Source organism: Physcomitrium patens, chromosome 8, assembly GCF_059467195.1.
Source record: "Physcomitrium patens ecotype Gransden chromosome 8, ASM5946719v1, whole genome shotgun sequence".
Lineage (NCBI taxonomy): Eukaryota > Viridiplantae > Streptophyta > Bryopsida > Funariales > Funariaceae > Physcomitrium > Physcomitrium patens.
Window position 1 is genome coordinate 7,816,350 of NC_143417.1, and position 23,186 is coordinate 7,839,535.

The 23,186-nt window shown below is 34.6% G+C and overlaps 1 protein-coding gene across 7 annotated transcripts; it reads right to left on the reverse strand.

Annotated features, from left to right (window-relative positions):
• Positions 1–595: 595 nt before the first annotated feature.
• On the reverse strand, positions 596–6,120 carry LOC112286023 (rhomboid-like protein 15). 7 transcript variants are annotated; one of them, XM_024527517.2, is made up of 14 exons: positions 5,918–6,060; positions 5,662–5,781; positions 4,664–4,829; positions 4,103–4,406; positions 3,656–3,688; positions 3,355–3,446; positions 2,986–3,059; positions 2,683–2,768; positions 2,302–2,392; positions 2,039–2,077; positions 1,697–1,896; positions 1,389–1,428; positions 1,023–1,079; positions 596–833 (listed from the first exon to the last, which is right to left on the reverse strand). In XM_024527517.2, the coding sequence occupies exons 2-14, from the start codon at positions 5,683–5,685 to the stop codon at positions 756–758; spliced, it is 1,284 nt and encodes a 427-aa protein (XP_024383285.1). In that variant the 5' UTR covers positions 5,686–5,781; positions 5,918–6,060; the 3' UTR covers positions 596–755. The 7 variants fall into 7 exon arrangements, 6 of the variants coding, with proteins under 6 accessions (XP_024383285.1, XP_090108556.1, XP_024383284.1 ...); XR_002970909.3 differs by having other exon boundaries at positions 1,818–1,896; positions 5,662–6,120; XM_090252430.1 differs by having other exon boundaries at positions 2,302–2,383; positions 5,662–6,120.
• Between the last annotated feature and the right edge of the window lie 17,066 nt (positions 6,121–23,186).

The following is a 23,186-nucleotide window of genomic DNA, read 5'->3' on the forward strand; positions in this document are numbered from 1 at the left end:
TCGAAATCGCTGTTGTATTTTGGGATACATGTGATTTTGAATGATGGGATACATGATCTTACGAGAGCGACGCAGTCTTCTGCAGGGAATCAATCTACTATCTGCTGCAAGAATATTCTCAAATTGATATCGTTAGAAAAAGATGAAATACATGTTCATTTAGATCAGTAACCCTTCCTCTGTACAGATTCTTTATCATACCATGATAAAAACGTCACCAAATGACTCCAAGCAGTGTCAGTTAGAAACCTTGTCACAAGAAAGCTCATATCTAACTGATTTTGAATGCACACAGGAACTTGGTGGTACAACACTGCACCATATCAGAAACATTCGCATTTCGTACAACGAGACTGGCATTTGTAGGAGATTAAAGTGGCAAAGTGAATATTAACATGCAAATAGGTTCAAGATTTAATGAGCTGATCGTAAAGATAGTACTTAGAGCTCATCGTAAGATTCCTTCTATGATGAAGATAATTAACGATGACAACTCAAAAAGTCTGGGATGATATGCGAAGAAAACCAAACCGACGAGCATCTGGATAGGAAGTGAGATATCAAAACAAGCACGACATTGTTCGTAAACCGAGAATTTACCGCCAAAGTATCACAATTCATGCAGATTATTTTACTACATGTGATATGTACATAACGAAAGTGGAATATATGCATTGCAATTCGTGAGCAGAACCTCTCAATCGACAACACTATCACATGAAGTAATATCAAGTTATATGACACCTGTTGGTAACTCAGTCTTGAGAGCTTATTAGATCAACTGCCATAGCAACGTCCCCCTGGGTAGCAATCAACGCATTTGATGATACTGTCTGCATCCACAAATGAAAACACATCCCATGAGAAGCTGACTCACACAGATAATTTTCATGCTCACATCAAGATCTACTACAAAAGAAACTTTCTAAGATTAGGGCTCATCTAAACAGCTCCTGAAAAAAGGTCACAAATTTACGGATTGCTTTGGATGTTTAAGTTCTGAATAAAGAAAAGTGTATGACCTTATCAAACCCCATGGCCACAAGGCTCGCTACCGCATTGTCATCCACCTTAGATTCCTGCGTCAATAAACCCTTTCCTGTCTTAACTATGTGGAAAGAGAGAATTGAAGATGAAAAGCGAGGTCTCTAAAAACAATGGCAACACAATAGAAATAAGGTAGAAGACAACGAATTTGTGCAGACGCTGTGACATACTCACTACGAGTTTCATCAGAAACAAGGTACAAATCGTTGACACAACAGCAATAAGTATTGATTTTCTCGAATAGGCAAACTAACACATAACACAGAACACAGAAGAAATCCAACTTCGAAGACATCTTGGCAAACTTAATGTCATAGGGGCCCAGTGTTTGATATACTCACGTGATTGTCGACTGTATTCATTGATTGTTGAAGATTCCCCCTGCAAGGCACCAAATCGGTTCCATCAGCTGCATGATTGTAAATAACCATGATGAGGACTTGTCGCCGACTTTAACAATAATCAAGGACTATATTGACAGTCCACATGAGCCAATTCAATCCAGAAGTTAACACGGTGATTAATGAGCATGTTGAGCAACAGACTCATGATTAAAGCAGGAATCGGTCGTATTTCTAGTAATAATGTCTTTGTAGAAAGAGAATCAAACATTTGGAGGATAACACGGCAAAATCGCTGCATTATCAACCTATTGTGAGGCGGTGTGGTAGAAAGGTTCTGCTGCATTTCAGGTGAAGACACAGCAGGGCCTGGATCCAAGAGCCTTGCATGCAAGTCTGTCTGATTGCTACTAGGTTTGGGCCTCCGACCTCCTGATAGTACCGGTGATCTCACTTGAGCAGGAGTTGAAACCGAGCTTCCTAACACCTGTCCGCGACCAGGAAATCTCTGCATCGCAGGTAAATGTCCATCACACATCAAGTTGTACTCTTGAAATCTAACAAGATGATAATGTATCGTGTTAGAAGCATAAATATAAATAGTTTATAATGAAATTATTATACAGAAGCAAAAAATTGTAATCACATACAGTCGAGATATGTGCCATATCAGCCATAGGAGTGCTAGTCTGTGAATCACATTAACTCAACAGAACTGATGTGAGGTAATAAAAATGTTTCGATGGTAGTACTGAGAAACTGAAACTCTGTAAGAGACACTCCACTCCTACCAGATAGTTTTAGGAAAAGACAATACCAGAATCTCAACCTACTTCTGGATATATCAAATGCAACAGCAAAAAGATTAGCAAAGAACAACCATACAGTGCTACTATGTGAAATGCACGTGTACCTCATCTGCTGTTGTGGAATCTTGCCTTGCTTGAGGCAACCAGCCTTGTATTCTGTTCATCACCGCCCGAAAAGAAGAAACGCTGTTGCTCCTACAGCCATTATGCAGCAAACCATAGGCGGTAAGGAAGGTTAACGAATGGTGTAAGAGTCATCAAATTATCTTTAATAAGCGACGACAGGGTATCTCTGTGTAATATACGTTTTTGTGGTTAGAACAACTCAGCTCAAAAAGCCTGTAAAAAATTTCACTCTTGACGCTTACCAGAAAATCATTCAAGTGAATTTGCCTCTAAACTGCATAAGCATAATCTTGTCTGCACGAAAAACTAGTATTAATGTTGATTTTGATAGATACTCTCATTGAGAATGGCAACCTTACCCGGGCATAGGAAAGGAAGGAAGTGACGATGGAGCTGTGCCACCACTGCCTCCAACAATGAATCCAGGTCTCCTAACAAGAGGTGCCTGAAACAATTCGGTTTGCGCTTAAGGGAACGACCAAAATGAGCGTACATAACTTGCCTCATAATAATGAGCATGCCACTGATGGAAAATATCATTCCTCTATATATAAACAAATCAACAAGACCAATAACGGGATGAAATAGTTTATAGCATACCCCTAAATCAATTCTGAAAACAAAAAGCATACATCATCATGAAGAGATAGTAGGAAACTCACAAGACAAGGTAATCCTTCAACAGCTGCATACTTGCTGGAACTCAGCATACCACAATTGAAGAGACCGTATGTATCTGAAAACAATCATACAGAAAATCATTCCTCAATCGCAATTCGTCAGAATGAATCGCAACACAAGGTCCGAGGCATAAAAGTAAAATAATGACTTTATTCAACATTCACCCATACAATCAATTCGGGTTGGCTGTTCTTAACATCTGACCATCGTTAATAATTAAGGAATAAAGATGCCGAGACTGATGTCTAACTTCATTAGCGAGAGTAATGTGAATGAAACCAATGAATTGACTGACCCATGCATCACTGTAGCACTTACAACAACCTAGAGGCACGAATGGAGGCACTTACAAGCAAAACCAGAGAGAATGCCAGCAAGGTGGCCAAGCAGGGACGCCCTTGGCATCAGCAATTGAAATAGCACCAAAAGAGCCCAAGGATACCTGGCCGCGTAGAAATATAACACACAAAACAAAACACCTGATTTCAGATTCAAAATGACCTACCCAAATAAAACATGTAAGATTTTTAAAAGTAACCTTGAGAGGGTTAGACTAAGATGATAATGAACATTCGTAGGAGAGGAAACCGTGCAGTAGGGTTGAAGCAACTATTTTTCCCGTTTCTACTTCCAAGCATATGGAACACTTACCATTTTGCTGGAACTGAGAAAAAGCCAAATACACTGCACTCAAGAACCACATACCACACAACAGAAGTTACATGAGAGATGCGAAATCATATCTAATTTATGTGCCATACCCGTGTATTCAGAAACGAATTAAGAGTTAACAAGCAAGTATGTTTTCAAGTACTTTACAACTCGGGGTTGTCGCCGTCAAATCTACGAGTCAATTTGAATTGACGTATTAATTGTTAATTGAGTGGGCAGCACAGCAAGGTTAAATTCATCTTCATACTCACAACTTCAAAATGCCAAAAACCAACAGACCCTATGGCAAGGACGATAGCCTGAACCTTCAGGAGTGCAGATCTTACTATCCGCGAAAACATAAAAAGAAAGGCCAGACCACCACGTTATATCTTCCACCCTAAATTTCAACGTTGCAAAGGATTCGCAAATAAACGAGGAACATACCTTCGAGTTTGAACAGGATTCAAGCTGGTTTCCATAACTATCATTGAAAAGATGACACCCGAGAAACCTATGCCACACTCGTACATCAAGCCAGGATAAGGGTGAACAGGATTATACGCAGCCAGGTATGCGATGACAACCTCGATAAGCGCATTGCTGGTGGCCATAATAAAGAGAACGTGGAGGTAACGGACTGAACCCAATATGCGCTCTAGGCCACTACCAATAGGGGCTAGTGCTAGCATATTGAACACGAGATGCAATATCGATGCATGGAAAACGATAGAGGTGTAAGGCCTGTACACTGCATCACCCAAGACAATGGTATAAGAAATTCTTCTAACATCAAGTTGCAATCAAATCCGTGGAAAGCGACAATATAAGGGATGTACGCTTATATCTAAGACGGGAACACAACCAGGCCGATTAGAGATGGTGCAAATTAGAGAGGTAAATGAAAAGAGACTTACTGAATCTGCTTGGTGCGTAAATAAAAACGCGCAAGACTAGGAAAAGGCATGGTCGAACAACAAAATTCACCGCAAAAGGACAAGACAATACCTTGTACTCTATCAACTATATATTTTGGTAGAAGGCAGACTTGGATAAAGCTGTCATATCCGAATAGTAAGCAGATCACGTATATAGCAGTGCACAAAAACACCACTCCTGCAGTTACACAAGGCACAGCTGCCCACCACTGGTTCGCACGGGTGCTCAGACTAGCCTGCAAAGAAGACAACCCACGCTTTGGTGAAATCAAGCTGACATACATTTAAGGCATGGTTCTTTAAGAATATTTCCAACTCAGACGAGCAGTCAAGAAAGCGTCGTCAGTCAGCTCCTATACGATTTACTTAACACATACCAGCACACTAAGTTTGGGGACTGTCATAAGAAGAGAACAGGCTCAATCGTGCAAGAATGCAGGATCACAAAGTAGAGGGGAGACTTCAGGAAATATATTCAGAGGACTAAATTTAACGCAAATGTTGGCTGGTGAGCACATTCTGATGCTTGTCGACGAGTATTATTCAACCGTTAACTGCAGCATCGTGGTCTCAAGTATCGACAGTGAAGCTTTCAACAACAACAACAGTAAGAATAATAATAATCGCAATCGCAAACCCAGATGATTCGTGACTGCTCCATTAAGCGCCATCTGCCAAGGTTTAAAAACACACTGCACTCTAGATAGACAAACAAATACCAATATCCCACCCATTTCATAGAACACCGACATGGCGATTTTGTGCTCTGCCTCTACTAAAGAAGCTATTCTATAATCGAAACCCTAATTTACTCCCTAGACCTCCTCGGTGCATCACCACATCTAGGGAAGCTCTACGTGTACTAAACCTCAAGACAGCTATTCCCATAGAAATGTCGAGCCTTCGATTTAACGCATGCGTTCAAGTCGACACTGCATTGCGTGCACTAACCGAAAACAATTTGCAAAGTATCCCGTACTCAACGTCTCAATCCTGTTGTCATTGCCAAGCCCATCGAAATACAGTCAAATTCCATGAAGTGAAACCCATCGAAAGCAGAAAACCAACCTCGGTCACCACATTGCCCCTCATTGCTCCCGTTGTCGATGCTCTCTGATGAGACCCCAACCTCTCCAGTTCAGGTAGTATCACTCATCTCCACCATTGAAATTCCGCTACATCACCCAGCTATCCCCATGCCATGGTGAAAACCCACAAATCCAAGCTCCTGGGTAACTATGTCATACAAGTCCGCTCCTCAATCTCAGGCCCAAATCGACAAACACACCATTTCACTGCATTTAGAATGAAATTTTCCTCTCACCGTCACTGAACCACCATCAATGTTCCAGGTATCGTCGGAATCGTCTGAAAAAGAAAATAAAAATAAATAAAAAAACAGCAATACAATCGTGTTGAGGGGATGAATCTACAAACAGATTGCAGGTCAATTGGAGTGAGCGGGATGAGTACACAGCGGCGTTGCATTTCGACAACCATGCACACATTCAAAACACTCCCAGCACCAAAACGCACATTCCATGAGCCATCCAATTCTTTCCAAGCACATTCGTCACGCCGACGTGGCACATATAAATAAATAAACAAACAAATAAATTTATAATTGTATTCATTCCTCAGACGTGGAAGGGTACATTGGGCTGACGTAGCATAAGACTGTTATGGGTTGCTGTTGTAACGAGTGGCACCGCACCAGTTCATTTTGGGCTGGTTCGCTTCACATTCTGCATGGTTGCTCATTTGTTGAACCCTTACTTAGATCCGGAATTATTCATCTTTTCGTGCCCTTGCAACCCTAATTGGTTTCTTAGAAGTGGATTTCTCCAACATTGGGCGCGGAAGCACACCTAGTTATGTTAAGAGCATTTACTATAATGGTAATGTAAAAATAAATATGGGTTCACCTACATCTTTGTTAACGTTCAACAGTTGTTTTTTTATTATTTTTTTTTTTTTTTTTTTTGTGGGGTGTATTTGTGGTTTTTCTCTTCTTATTTATTAAAGCAAGAGGTGTTTGTATACAAAACAATTTCATGTCATCAAAGAGAGAGTGCAACAATCTTATTTTATCAAATATCAACCAATAGACACCAAAAGTTGTAAAGATTGATCACTTTTCTAACTTCGTACATGTTTAGTGTACAACATGAACTTCAATAGAAGCCAGCACCTCCTAAACAATAACCATGAGATATTGCAACACCTAGGAAGAATAAAAAATCAAATAATTAAAAACACAAATATAATTAATCATCAATTTGATCTTTGTTGCAAAGCAATGATCCATGAGGAAAAACAACAATTACACCTCAGTGACTCAGTTCAACATGTTACTACTAAATCAAAGCAAGAGTCTCCTTTATGGTTGCCTAGAGATATCTTTGGACCAAGTTCTGCAAAAACTTATATAAAAGTTAGTATGCAGAATAACTACATTAGACACACTTTTCTGTTACCAACACACATTTCAAATTATACCTAAATTGCTCTGTTAACAGTTTTAAAGCAAATTTTATTCCTAACCAATTCCAACAATTATTTCAAACTTCCAAATTTTTTGTTCTTTAATTTGGCATCACTGACACGTGGTATGATGTATTATTGGGCGTGGCATAATAGCAACATGTTACTTAAAGGGTTGATATCATCAAAAAGAGTTTGAAGATATTTCAGACATTATAACTCTAAAATTGATTAGATTGACAATAGATTATGTATGACCTTGTTTGACAAACAAACTTAGATATGATTTTATTTTCTTAATGATAACTAAATAAATGTAATATATTACATACAAGGCAATGAAAAGCTATTGATCATTCTTTTCAATACCACGATGAGTATTATTATATTATGAGAATTTCTCAATTGAAATTATTTCTATTGAAGAAGATGCATTTTTTGGTATGACTTAGTATTTTTAAATTTTAAAAATATTGCTTTGTGTTTCTTTTTTTCAATAACTTATAAAAAATATGTAAAATAATAGTATAACATAGCTTGATTGTCCATATTATACATGCTATCCAAAGTTCTAAAAACATCATAATGATAACAATGGATATATGTAAAATTATTGTATACTGTCTTGTGTATTCTTTAATTAACTAAATCAATGAAACTGAAATATTTAGTATTCGTGATAGGTCGAAACATAAAGTTGTATATATATGTTTATCTCTCTCTCTCTCTCTCTCTCTCTCTCTATACATATATATATATATATATATATACTAAATATATTAAATCTAAGAATTATTAAAAAATTAATTAATAAAACTATTAGAAAAAACAAAAATATTTTTCTTGAATCTATTAGGAAATTATTATAACATTGATAAGTCTAAAGTCGTTTTTAAAATGATAATAATAAATATATTTTTAAATTTAATTAAAATTATCTACTCAAGAAAATAGTTTATACAAATATCTTAATCAAGATAATGTTATATGAAATAATAAGAAAAGAAATAAGGTGTGTTTCTACAGAGATTGTTTTTCATGCTTTGGTATTTTTGTAACGAAGATCCAAAAAAAAAGTGTCTTGATTTTGATTTCCAATGTCAAATAAACAGTAACAATGATCCCTAGTTATATTCCAAAAAAAAAAAAAAAAAAAAAAAAAAAATCAATATTAAACACTTAAAAAAAATTTATTAGTTCTTGGACTATATATTTCAATATACATTGTAAAAAAGAATAACCGTGGAGCTAGATTTGCACTAATTAAATATGATTTCTTTTTTCTGGTTAAATTTTGCAATATGCACACACACACACACACATATATATATATATATATATATAGACTCAATTATTTTTGTGAAAGAACTAAGAATAATTTAATTGAGACTTCTTTGCTCATGTACATGGACCTAAACAATTACCAAAAGTAATTACCAGGACTTTGATAAGTTTCTTTGGGCACCAAAGGCATTGCAAAACAAGTGATAGAAACCAGTGAAACACATACTCAAGTCTTAAGATAGGAAAATCCTGTTATTCAAGTGGTTGTGCACAGTGCATTGTGGTGATTGTACACGAAGGTTCAACCCAAAATAAACAACAATAATCCAGCCACCCATGTCCTATCCATGTGCCACATCAGCAGGATGCCACATCAGCCAACCAGAAGATGTAAGAGGTCTGCAACAAAAGGCATAATGCCAAGTCATAAAATTTCCCTGGAAAAACTCATATTGCAAAAGGGGTGGTGGGGACATGGCAGAGCACCCACAATGCACTCAGCCTTGGTGACTATAACAGGCAACAACAAATAAGGGATGACAAAAACATAAAGACAAAGATGAAGGGTGGGAATGGATCTGAACAGCATGCCCCGACATGCCAGCTCTACCATCCACTTCAAAATCACAGCCAGTTGTAAAGGAAAATGGGGGCTCTGTGTGCCCAGTGTGCAATCTCTATTTTGGGCTCCTCCCTCTTGCCCTCTCTTCCCTATTATCCCCCCCCCCTTTATTCCCTTGCAATGTACCCTATTTTCCCAAATTAGTTTGCAGCTCCCAAACTGGGTGCCTGTACTGGTCCCTCCTTTTCTACTACAGTGCCCTGGTATTTGCAAATAAAACTATGTGGAGGTTGCAAAATAATTTGTTGGGTCTAGTCCCTTGCTCGTGTACAGAATCTCACCCCCACCATATGGTATTTCTGGTAGTTTGGTGGCTTGGCCTTTTTGAACCCACTTCCATATCATGAGGTGGGTTTGCTGTGTGAATTGTGGGGAATAATGTACATCCTTGACTGTTTTGATATTTCTATTTTGTGAGCTACATGACAAGAGAAAGACAGGGTAGTATCCATACCTGTTTAATTTTATCTGCTTTTTTGGAATATGCAGAAAAGTGTTAGGTTTGGAAAAAAATTGACCCATAAAGGGTTGTAACATAGTAGGAGTAATTTATATAACATAGTAGTAATTATTTTTATTTGACGCCCTTTGGTTGGATTATGCACACTCCTGCAATTGCTCTTCTTTCCATATACTCAGTATATACTTTGATTTCTCATGAATATCAATGTTGGGGCTATGCCAATTCATTAAATACTCATGATTCAACATACAATGATGGGTAAGCTCATTTTAATTTAAAATCTAATGAAAGTGTCCTTATCTTGGGAACTTGTTTCAAAAGAAAAACCCAAGGCACTTAGCTTTGGATTCAACTATCATTTTGGGGTTCAATATTTAGGTCAATTTAGTCTAGTTGATGATGCTTTGATCAATGTACAATTACTGTGATTGTTGGTTTTGAACCTTCCTTCTCTTTTCAAACTTAAGAGAGCCATGTGGACTTTTTTGATAGACAAATCCACAATGTATCTTGAAGGAAATCTAAAAAAAACACTAACAAATAAATTATTATTACCATGAAAAGTGAGAATGGTTACAGATTTTTAAATCCAAAACATTTTTATACTCGATAGAAACATCAACTTTAGTTTTGTGGAGGCTCTTCTATATTCTTTGAAGATTGTGACAACTTTTTTGGAACCTCATCGGAGAATTCAGTTTTTCTTTACATATAATTTTTAAATTCTTTGTTTGCAACACAATCTATATATATATATATATAGAGAGAGAGAGAGAGAGACAGAGAGAGAGAGAGAGAGAGAGAGTTTTGGACAATAGTGTTTAAACTTATTTTTAACAACTTAACTTCACTATGTTCTGAAATAAAAACATGTACATTTTTATTGCATACATATTTGATAAATTCAGATCAAATGTGCATAACATTAAAAACCAAAATTCAATTAGCTTAGAAAATGGTTTAAAATAGAAACATTTTAATTTTAATTTATAAAAATATTTATAATATATATCTTATTGAAGAAACACTGCAGCTTCTTGTATTACATGAGCAAAAAAACAATTTATTCTAAGATGATTAGATTTTCAATAATGACTTTTTTTTTTTTTTTTTTTTGTTTTTGGCAGTTTCAAAGATGTAAACTCTAGAAATATCTATTTATCTGTCTATCTGTAAACAAATCAAACCAAATCAATAAAATAGATTAAAAGAAAAAAGTGCCTACTTGACTAATTTTTGTGTACAAGTCCAGTATTTAAGCACCAAAAAAATTAAAAAGGGAATTTTTGTGTACAAGTCCAGTATTTAAGCACCAAAAAAATTAAAAAGGGAATTTTTGTGTCTTTATTAAGTCTTCTACAAGTTTTTAACAAACATGACATACAATTCAACACCAAACTGCATCATGGGCATTGACAATTTGGGCACTAACATGGTATTATTTGATGGAATTTTAAAGCATGCCAACATATGGTGGTGATTATGAAGGTGGTACATGCATTCAAAACATCCATCACATTTATGAACCAAAGGATTCAAGTATCCTTATTGGAAAGATCTACCATGCATTAAGAATATGCCAACTATCTTTACTCTATTGTAAACATTTATATATGAATCTTAGGTCTGTTTCTCGTGCAATGTGTTTGGTATTTTTATTTTGATTTTTGATTTTTGATTTTTTTATTTATTCAGATATTTCATCAAGTAAGTCATCAGCATCACTGAAATGAACTTTATGTAGGTCAATAAGTTTAACTTCAGTGCTTATAATTGATGAAATTGGTTACAATATCCTTCATTAAAGCAAAAAGTTTTTTTATATGCATTACAGTTTTATGTCACAACTCAATTTCAACAATAGTTCATTGTTTATATGATTGTGAAGTACCTTCACTCTATGTCTATTGTCATGTTTTGAGATCTTGTTAGAGATCTTGCAAGTGGAAGTTTGTGGGGTTAATGATAAATGCTTTCCTTTGTGCAATGTTAATGATCAAAGTTTTATTTTATATTATTTTTTCCAATAAATCAAGCAAAGGACTCTAGGTTGTCTTGGAGCATGTCCAAAGATCAAATGTAGAAACAAATTCAAACTCAAATATTTTAAAATAAGTTAATAACTTCATGGAATGGTCAAAACATTATTCCTATCACTACAACTACACAATACAGACATAATGTGAGAATAGTGCCTACATTTTGGAGGTTAGCAATATATTCTAGAAAGTTTGAAATAGTGCACACATTATTCAAACACACATTAGCAATGATCATGAGAGGAACATAGCATAGCAGCATCCTTGATGGTGGGGTGATGTTGTTGTGTGTGTGGAAGTCACCAACAACTAGCCTAACCAACATAACTGTTGTACAGTAGTCACCACAAATACAAAGACTTCTACAAATTGCATGTGGACTGCAAGAAATAAGCAATGGCCTTGTTGTTTTAATGTATGACAATTGCCCCCTTTCAATTGGAAAATGCCTGATGACTTTTTAGGAACAAGTAGAATATTAAACATCTTTTGGAATGATAAAACAAAGATGTGTTGTATATGTAAAATGATGCCAAAAACCACTCAAATAAAAATTATTTTTTTTGGGGAAGATTTTAGGACATTTTGAACTTAAATTAAGTAAATATGCATAAATATCTTACACAAAGGTGCACAAATATCTTACAATTCTAGCATAATCAATAAAAACAACATATTTACCTGGTGAATTAAATTTACACGTGCAAGTTTAACAGGTGGTTTGATGCATCTAAGATTGAAGTTTTTTGCTATATAATAATAGTAAATCACATTTCAAAATAAAAAATCTGACATGGTTATAAAAAAATTGGCATTTCTTCTTACCAAATTTTAAGAATTATCCAATTTGGTATTCTTTGAAGCATGAGACAAGATCCCTTGTGAAAAATGGCTCCAGATTCAAATTAGATCCTATCACTTAAATATAGAAATAAACATACAGTTTTAGATAATTATTCAATTCAAAATTCAAAATTAAGAACAATGATAATAACAAACAGTTTTGAATAACAAAGTGAGTAAAATTGATGCAATCATACAAATATATATATATATATATATATATATTCACACTAGTTTAAACCATGAAAACAAAATATAATTGGTTTCTGAAGATGTTAGTTAAAATAGCTGTACAGATGTATTTTGAGCAATTATAGAAGCTTAATCTAAATTAGGACCATCAAATAATTGAATTTGAAGTACAAGGGTTAAACAACTATGATGAAGTGCTAGATGTTAATGAAGTGGTCGTCCCCACCAAATTTGAAGGTGTGGAGGTTCTACCAAAAAATAAGCAAAAAATTCGCTACCAAATATAACGTATCACTAATGTTTTGGTGACGTATGCAAAGACCAGCTCTAACACATCAGTATAACAAAACTGTTCTATAAAACAGGTTCAAATTAAAATTGAAAAATGATTTTAACATAAAAAAAAATGACAATTGATACTTCAAATTTCCACCTTATATTTGTCCTCAAAATATGATAAATTTTTTCCTCCATGGGTTTCAAGGTCCTTCCAAAGGACTTGCATATTTTGTACATTAAATACTTGTACCAACTTCTCTAAGCCCCATCCAACCCTGAACACTCAAAAATTCATCCCCTTATATCCAACACCAACTCATTGCTTTCTCTTTCCCTTTTCTTTGTAGAATATAAAACCTTTCTAATTCAATCAAATAAAATATTTACGTGGAAAAGGCTTAGAAATCAAAATAAAGAGCATTGCTGGTTGCCTCCATCTCCAACTACCCCTAATCTTGCCGATCCACATTCATCCTCATTACATTCATCCACCGTTCCGTGCACCGGGTACCGATCAGCATATGCAGGTCAGCACCGCAGCCCCAAAGCCGTGGATCAGCCAGATCTGATGCGGCGCTGCCAGTGGATGACTGTGGATGAATGAAAATTGAGGTGCTGGAAATAGGGGCCATGCGACTTCGTGCCTTGGACAGCAGCGGTGGGTGATCCCGTGGATACTTTACGGGAATGGGGTGATCCACAAGAAGCTTTTTTCTCATTCTCATTCTCATTATTGTTTTCTAAATACATCCAAACTGTTTTCCAATGGGCTGGATGCTCCATTATATTTGCTTCCAGATATTTTTATTCCTCGTCCTTTGGCCATTACTTATTTGGGTCCCAGTTTACAACAGTGGATTTCGATCACATCTTCACAAGTCCTTTCAAAGTTCCAGCGTCTTTGGTATTTTCAGACGTGTATGTGTTTGTGTATATATATATATATATATATACATGTTATTCATTTAGTTTTCAATCTAAATATTTGTGTTCCAATGCAGTTTCCGCAATGTGGGCTGTGATATTATTGTGTGTTATTTTGAAGTGCTAATGCAAATGGAATTGTATTGCCCCTGTTGAGTCTCTAAGAGATATTGTGTAATACTGTTGGAGATGTTAACAAAAAGTTTAGTCAAATGTTGCCTGAAGTAGTAGGCATACACAATGAAATTGTTCAGCATTCATAATATATGTGCATATGTACACACACTAACTTCACAATTCTCATGTATCTCCACAAGTGTGTATAATCACAAGGATGTGATTTAGAAATTAAGTGTATTTTATCTAAAGTATGATTTGATTTTGAATTCCACTGGCAATCAGATACTGTACCTCACATTAATTCTTTATATAGATATGTTCTCATTGTTTGAAAATGTCAAAAAGTTGAATGAAATTTCAATTCACAATAAAAAAATTACCCATCTTTTGGGGATCAATCAAATGAATATTTTTGGAGAAAACAAATGCCATCTTATAGATTTGGCAAATATGCATACTTTATTATAGCAAGATGGAAAAGTTTGGATTGTAAGTATTCAAAATAAGATAATATTCTACTGTTGCCATTCACAGATGAATATCTCTTTGAAGATAAGTTGTTTGTTGAGAATTATATGATTTGCCTATTTCTTCATTATTACATTCATTTGTTGGGATAAATATTACACAGAAATTACCTTATATATACTATTTTTGGAGACAATTTTCATTATATTCCTCACAATGAATCACAACTTCCACAATTGATTTAGTTGACTCAACCAATGTATACAGATTTAGTCATCTGTATACAGTAACTTGTGCATACCAAGAGTTTCCCATTTGAAGATTTCAATGTCATATTAGAGTATACTATTCAAAACCAAAAATAAAACAATAGAAGCATTGCACAAATTTTAAATGTTAATGTGAGTTCTCTATATTGAATTCTATTTGTACTTTCACTTCAAATCAACTGAGAGAAAAGGAATGAAAGACCTTACCACTACTAGCATTTAACACCATAAAAACCAATCATATCATGTATTTGTAAACATTGTAACTGTGTACATGCCTCCAACATGGAGCAAATTAATTATGTAGTTTTAATTTGTTTTGTTGAATTGTAAACACTCCTCTTTGCATTACTTCAACTCAAGTACCTTGATAGATTAAATCTTGACACACAAATAGCATACAACAACAATATGTTTGTAAAAGATTTAATTTTGAGGCAACTGCTTCAAATTCAATGTACTATAGAATGAAAATTTAAATTGAAATCCATGGAATACTTAAGTACTATATGTATATACATATATATCCTTAGTTCATTCTTCACTAAATTCTACTTCAAAATTCTAAGTGTTTAAAGAAAATCACATCATATAGAAATTAACTTATTCATCCAAAGTTTATTGTCATGGAAATATATCTTGCTTGTCAAACAATTGTTGAGTAATGAGAAATATAATATTTTTGTCCTAATATTAGTTGGATATATTTCATGTGTTGACAAGCAATCTTCAGGAGTAGAAATTTCTTCTAACATTTGATAAAGAATGTTGAAGTAAGTCACTTAGCAAAAAGTATTATCTTACGTAAGTTGCTAGTGGTCAAAAGGATACAAAAGAATATAAGGAAGTTACTATGGTAGCTTGTAGGATTTGTAGGTGGCAGCTAGGTTAAGAAAGAACCTAAGGTTTAATTGGATGAAGTAGAAATGGATGTAACATTAATGGAAGTTGCTTCGTTAGTTGGCAACCACCACCTATAAGTAAGAAGTGTTGGAAGTAAGAGTCATCTTACTCCATACTTCCTTTTATATGCAACCTTGCCGACATTAAGTGTTGTGACTTCAAAGTGTTTGTTCTTCTATAGGTTATGGGCCTACTCACCTTTAGTTGTGAGTTTTGAAGTTCTTTGAAGTCTTTGTTGGTATTAAGAGTAGATCTTATGATTATTGCTGATGTTAGGATTTGGTATCTTCTAAATCTCCTTTTGCATCTAGTTGTTAATGTAGTTATGCTCCTACTTGTTGTTAAGTCCATTCATAATCTTGGAGGTTATTAGATATCTTAGATTGATGTTTAAGGACACTTGTATTGTATTTTCTTGCTAAGTTTTATTATTGGTACTCTAACTTTGTGCTTTTATGTATTAATCTCCTTAAGAGATCCACTTATTATGATAAGAGGTGATTTGTGAGGTTAGAAGTGTTTTGTGAAAGAAAAGAGATGATTAAAGATAGGCAAAGCTTATTCAAGAGATTATCAAACTTATGAGAAGTCTTATAAATAAAGTTGAGAGTGATTTAAGAATGTAAATAATAGTTTACTCATTAAGAGAACATTTTGATTTTCTAAGGCAACAACATCTTCTTGTTGATTTTGACAGTTCATTCTTCATTTTTTTTTTTATTTTCTTTGATACACCCCTTTCTTAGATATGGTTGCAAGTGATGGTGAGAGTTTGAGAGTAATTGAGAAGTTTACGAGTGACAACTTCTACCATTGGAAGAAGAAAATGGAGCTCTTGTTGGCTTCATTAGACCTTTGAGACATTGTTGATGAAAGTGAAGACCCTCCAAGTAAAAATGTTGATGTGAAGGTGAAGAAGGAGTACAAACAATGTGAAAGGAAGGCTTTTGGCATGATTGCAACAAATCTTGATGATGCCAACTTTTCACATATAATTGCTTATATTGAACTAGCGGAAGCATGGATGACTCTTTGCAACATCTATGAGAGTAGAAACCTTACTAACATTCTATAGACAAGAGGGAAGTTCTTAATAATAAAGATGGAAGAAGCAGATGACCTCATTGCTCATGTCAACAAGGTTAAAGCACTTACAAACCAACTAGTAGTTGTTGATACACCAGTTGATGATAAAGAATTTGTGTTGACATTGCTCATGAGTCTTCCCGAGTCCTACAACTACTTCATTGTGGCATTGGAGTCCATCAACATGAAGGAGCTTACTATGAACTATGTCATGTCAAGATTTCTCATGAAGTAACTAAGAGAAAATAAAAAGAGCATCAAAGTGAGGATTCAACTCTATTCTGAGGACAAGACAAAGTTAGCTATTCTCACCAACGTGATAGTTCAAAGAGCAATATGAGAAATTGCTATATTTGTGGAAAACCACGTCACTTTGCTAGGAATTGCTATAAAGCCAAGAAAAGTGATAGAGAGAATGCAAACAATGCTTGTGATAACTTTGGTGAAAATAACTATGCTTTCATAGCAAGTGAAAGAGCCTTTATGGTAGTGATGTCTAAGTGGATTATAGATTCAAGTGCTACTAAAGACATGACACCATATAAGAGTTCATTTGACACTAATGAAGAAATTCTAGCAACCAAAGTTTGGTTGGGAGACAATGGCATGGTACAAGCCATTGGAATTGGCTCAATTATTATGGAGATCGTTGTGAAGGACCAAATCAAGACAATCATATTGAAGGAAGTCTTATATGTACCAAAAATGAAAAAGAACCTTCTTTCGGTGAACAAACTTGTATTACATGGTTGTAAGGTTCAAATTGACATGAATGGATGCTTTGTAAAGACAATGAGTAGACAACATGTTGTCAAAGGCCTTAGAGATGGAAATCTCTACTTCATCAATTGTAAGAAGGTGAATGGAGTTGAAATGGCTGTATTTGCTGATTTTCCACAAGACCAAGACAAGTTTGGAATCTGGCATCAATGACTTGGTCATTTGAATACCAAATGCATAAAAGAGCTTCAATCCATGGTACATGGCTTGGATCTTAGTCATTCTAGCCACAATGCTATGACACTTGCTTGTGAAAGTTGTATACAAGGTAAACAACAAAGAAGTTCATTTCCAAATAGAGTTGCAACACGTGCAACCAAATTATTGGATATTGTGCATTATGATATTTGTGGACCAATGAAGACACCATCAATTGAAGGAGTAAGGTACTTTATCACATTCATTGATGATTTTTCAAGAAAAATATAGATTTATATCATCAAAGCTAAGAGTGAGTGATTTTCAAGGTTTAAGGAGTTTAAAGCTCTTATAGAGAAACAATGTCAGTGTAAGATCAAAGTATCATGCACGGACAATGGATATGAATACATGTCAAAGCATTTTGATGAATTCTTGAAGATTCAAGGTGTTGCAAGACAAACCTCTACTCCTTACAATCTACAACAAAATAGAGTTGATGAAAAAGCAAATCGCACCATTGTGGAGATTGCAAGGAGTATGCTTCATGTACAACACCTTGGACATGAGTATTGGGCTGAAACCATGGTTACTTCAATGTACACAAGCAATAGGTGCCCTACAAGTGCACTCACATCAATGACTCCACAAGAAGCTTGGAGTGGCAAGAAACCTTATATTTCACACATGAAGATTTTTGGATGTATTGCTTATGCAAAGGTACCACATTGCATGAGGTCCAAACTTAATGCAAAGAGTACAAAATGTATATTTTTTGGATATTGTGAAGGTACAAAGGCATACATGCTAATATCTTTAGAAACCAAGAAGATCATCAAAAGTCATGATGTTGAATTGTTGAAGCATAAGAGTGCTTTTGAGCACTTGTAGATATGTCCAAGTGGGAGTAATGGTGTGTTTATGGACACATCATCAATTTTAGCAAAGAAAGAAGAAGAAGATGATGGTGACAATGAAGATGTCCGAATTGCAAATCAAGGTGAAGTGCCAAAGAAGGTAGGCCTTAGTCTGCCTTCAATTGTTAGAACCAATAATGAATACAATGAAGATATTGATGATAATGATGATGATGAGGAGTATCAACCTTTCAGCGAGAAAAGACAAGCTTTAAGAAAGAAGAAGCTTGGAAGAGAGCATGAAGTGCAAGAAGATGAAGCCTCTTCAAATGAAAGAAGATATCCTTTGAGAAAAAGAAAACCATGTGGTGAATAGTAGAAGGACAACATATTTCCTCAAGTAAGTGAAGAACATGCCAATGTTGCTCTTCTTGCTGATCCATTGAATATGTGTGATGTAATGAAGTCTACGGATGCTATGAAGTGGAAGAATGCTCTGGAAGAAGAATACAAATTACTCATGGACAATAGAATGCGGGAATTGACACTAATTCTACCAAATCGATCTTTTATTGGTTGTAAGTGTGTATTTAGAACCAAAAGGGATGCAATGGACAATACTGTGGGATATAAGGCTAGATTAGATATCAAAGGCTACTCACAAGTTATTGGTGTTGATTTTAATGAGACATTTGCTCATGTGGCGAAGTTCACCACCATTAGATCCATTGTAGCAATGGGGTAGCAATAGACTTGGAGATGCATCAAATGGATGTAAAGATGACATTCTTCAATGGAAGTTTGAAAGAAGACATCTACATGGATCAACCTCAAGGATTTGTTAAAGATCGCAAGAAAGATCTTCTTTGTAAGTTGAAGAAATCCTTATATGGACTCAAACAATCTCCAAAGGCATGGTATCAATACATTGATACTTTCTTTGTGACTGAAGGATTTATAAGGAGTGAAGCTAATCATTCATTGTATGTGATGCAATCAAATCAGTTTATATTGATTCTCATCTTATGTGTTGATGATCTAATTATCTTAACCAATATTATGAAGATGATGGATTGGTTGAAGACAAAGTTAAAAAAAAAATATGAGATGAGTGATTTGGGAGAGCTTTAGTGTTGTTATAGAGTGGAGTTTGTAAGAGATCGTGCGAAGAAGACCATTACAATGAGCCAAAGCAAGTATATTCAAGAGGTGTTGAAACGATTCAATATGGAGGAGTATAAGCCTATTGGAACACCTTTAGAGGCCAATTCGAAGTTGATGAAGCTCACAAATGAAGAATTTACTGAAGTTGAAGGTCAATTACAAGGAGATGTGCAAATGAAAGCAACTCCAATGGAGTGTGACAATCAAAGATGTCTTGCATTTGCAAAGAATCTCAAGTATCATTCAAGGACAAAACACATTAACATTCAATATCATTTCATAAGAGAGAAGATTGAAATGGGAGTGATTGATATGAAGTATTTTGCAATGGAAGACATGCTTGCTGATTTGTTGTCAAAGGTATTAGTAAAGGATAGACACCACATGTTGACATAGACATTAGGATTGAAAGCCCTTTGATTAATAGCAAAGTGGGAGTATTGAAGTAAGTCACTAAGTAAAAGGTATTACTTTAGGTAAGTTGCTAGTGATTAAAAAGAGACAAAAGAGTTTAAGGAAGTTATTATAGTGGCTTGTAGGATTTGTAGGTGGTAGCTAGGTTAAGAAAGAACTTAAGGTTTAGTTGGATGAAGTAGAAATGGATGTAACGTTAATGGAAGTTGCCTCGTTACTTGGCAACTACCACATATAAGTAAGAAGTATTGGAAGTAAGAGTCATCTTACTCCATACTTTCTTTTGTATACAACCTTGCTGATCCTAAGTGTTGTGACTTCAAAGTGCTTGTTCTTCTATAAAGAAGACCTTAAATTTATTCAACAAACACATTTTGTATAGCGGTATAGAATGATATTAATGTACCAAATGATAATAGGTTGCACCCAAAAAAATGCACTACAAAAAATATATCCTCACAAAGTATGCACAAAGTATCCATTCTAACTATGTATAAGAAGAGAAACAAAAACAAAACAAATTTTTATTATTATTTTATATTTTTTCACCTAATAAAGAAATTACACTTACTTTCAAATATTTAGGTTTAAATATTTATTCATACATGTCAGTTAGATTGTCAAGAACACCAATGTGTTTTGAAAACTCACATCATATGAGTGTGTGTGCACATACATACACATATTTATATATGATATCTGTCAAAAGAATCATAATTGTATATGGATGCATATATATATATATATATATATAGTTTTTAAAAAGGAATTTTTGTACAGGTATGAAAGGAGCTGTATTAAACAGAGGTTTGAAATTGGATAGGTTGGTAAAGCACTTTGTAGCAACATGGGGAGCATCTCTCACACATGAATGGCTGGCTGGCAGGCTGGCTGGATGGATATATCCATATATATGAAAAACAAAATTTGGTCAAATGGATTTGCGGGTAATGTAATCGCTACAACATTGGTTCCTCAGACAGAAAGAAGTTGGAAAGTTGGAAGAATAAGGCAAAATGAATCTTCTCAGGGTGAAGTTTGACAACAGATGCCTAAAAATAACAATAATAATAAAAATAAATAATAAAGAAGAAGAAGAAAGAAAGTGAGAGGGAAACGAATTCACCCTACATGCACTCCCTCCCTTCTCGGCAGCTGCCAATCAAGTCTGCAGTTGTCCACTTACACACACACACACACTCACTCGTTCAGACAGACAGACAGGCACTCACTCTCGCTCTCTCTCCCCCTGTTGCCTCGGAATTGGGGGGGCAGGAGGAGCAGGAGGTTCAAATCCTGGAGTTCACCTCTCCCCTTTCCGAGGCAGCCTGGATATTTGAAAACGCCTTGCAGCTGAAGCAGCACCCAAGGCCGTGCTCCAGCGCCGAATCGCGGGGGTCGGAGAGGGACTTGGCCAGCCTGATGGGACGCACAGGGAACGGGAGAGAGAAGGTGGGTGAGGAGGTAGTGCCCGCCCGTTACAGAATTTTCGGGCAGGAGGGACACGGGGGGCATGGGCGAGGACAGGCGGAGGAGGGGAGGGGGCATGGGCGGGGACGGGCGGAGGAGGGGGGGCATGGGCGGGATGGAAAAGGGAGGAAGGGTGACGACGGAGCTGGGATCGCAGCTGCGGCTCAGATGCAATCTCATCTGCCGATTATATATCTGGGAACGGAGGGAGGGAACGTAGGGGAACCAGGGGCGGGCAGGTTCGAGGCCGGGCAGCATGGTGGGCGGTTGGTTGGGAACTCAGAAGTCATTCCTGAATATGGATTCAGTGTATATGTAAATATTTTTAAATATGAATGAGGAATGGCTTCTGAGTTCCTCAATGTAAATATTTTAAAATATGTAAATTGAAGGATATACATTTTTTATTTTTTAATATTTTTTACAATGTATATTTTTGGTTTTATTTATTTATTTATTACAAAATATAATTTTGAATTAGTAATTTTTGCACATTATCTTAATGAACTTATTATTTTTGTAAATGTATGAAGGTGCTTCTAGCACTATTAAATTTCTATACATATATAGCTGCTTAATATGTTTTTTTACTTCGATAGTTAATCAATTGATTATTTGAAATTTTTAATTTGATTAATATTATTAATTGTGAAAACTAAAATACTTAAATAGGCTAACATTATGTACACTATTATATATACATATCATTAAATAATTAAATATGATATTTTTAAATTTTAAACTTACAATAAAATTAAATTTATTAATTACTATTTTAATAATATTATTCTAATCAATGTGTATCACTAAACTATTGATTTTTCAGTATATTTTTGTTTTATGCTTTTCATCTATTTTACTACTGTAAATATATTATGTATTTTAATTTAAATACAATATTTTTATTAAAAAAATTGAACCTAATTTTTTTATGTGTATGTATGTTTATACCATTATTTGATCTTATTATCTTTAATGTTATACAGTGCCTTAAAATGCTACAAAACAAGTTTGTAACTTAGATCTTTTTTTAATTTCCAATGCTTAATACGGATTTGATCTTAAATTTTTTAGGAAGAGTTCTATTGCAACTATTTGGAATGCTATTTTAATTTGAGCTTATACTTCTAATGAACAGTGAACATTAGTCATGATAAGACTAAAGAAAAATTTACAAGATTAAATAATCAGTGAACTGGTTAATTATCTAACATATAATCTTTATTTAATATTTTTTTATTTATTCTTAGAAATAAAGTTTATTGTGCGTAAAGTGTTTTTTTGCTTTAAATCACCTCTTTTATATACTCTCATATAAATTTGATTTAATAATATAGTTATTTTTGGTAAAAATGAGACAGTAGAATTTGATTGAGTTACATTAGATCTATAATCATTATATGTGTGTGTTTATATATATATATATATACAACTCAAAACTACGATGTTTTGTGCATTACTAAAGTATTAAGACTACTATTTTAAAGTTGTACTATTTTTTTGTCATAAAACTAAAACCCCATTAATTTAAATTATTATTTCTTATTGAAAGGTCATATGTTATATATTTTTAAAAATTATCTAAATAATTCTGTTTAAGTTTTTTTTCATTTTTTTGGATCATTATGTTGTATGTTAATGCAGTGTAATTTTTTAAAAATCATTCTTATTTTTTAAATTTAGTTATATATACATATTTAATAAAAAAATGCAATACTACCTAATTTTTTTACGAGTTGCAAGAATTCTTCCTAAAAAGATAACTATCATGTATTGTGTATGACTACAAAAAAT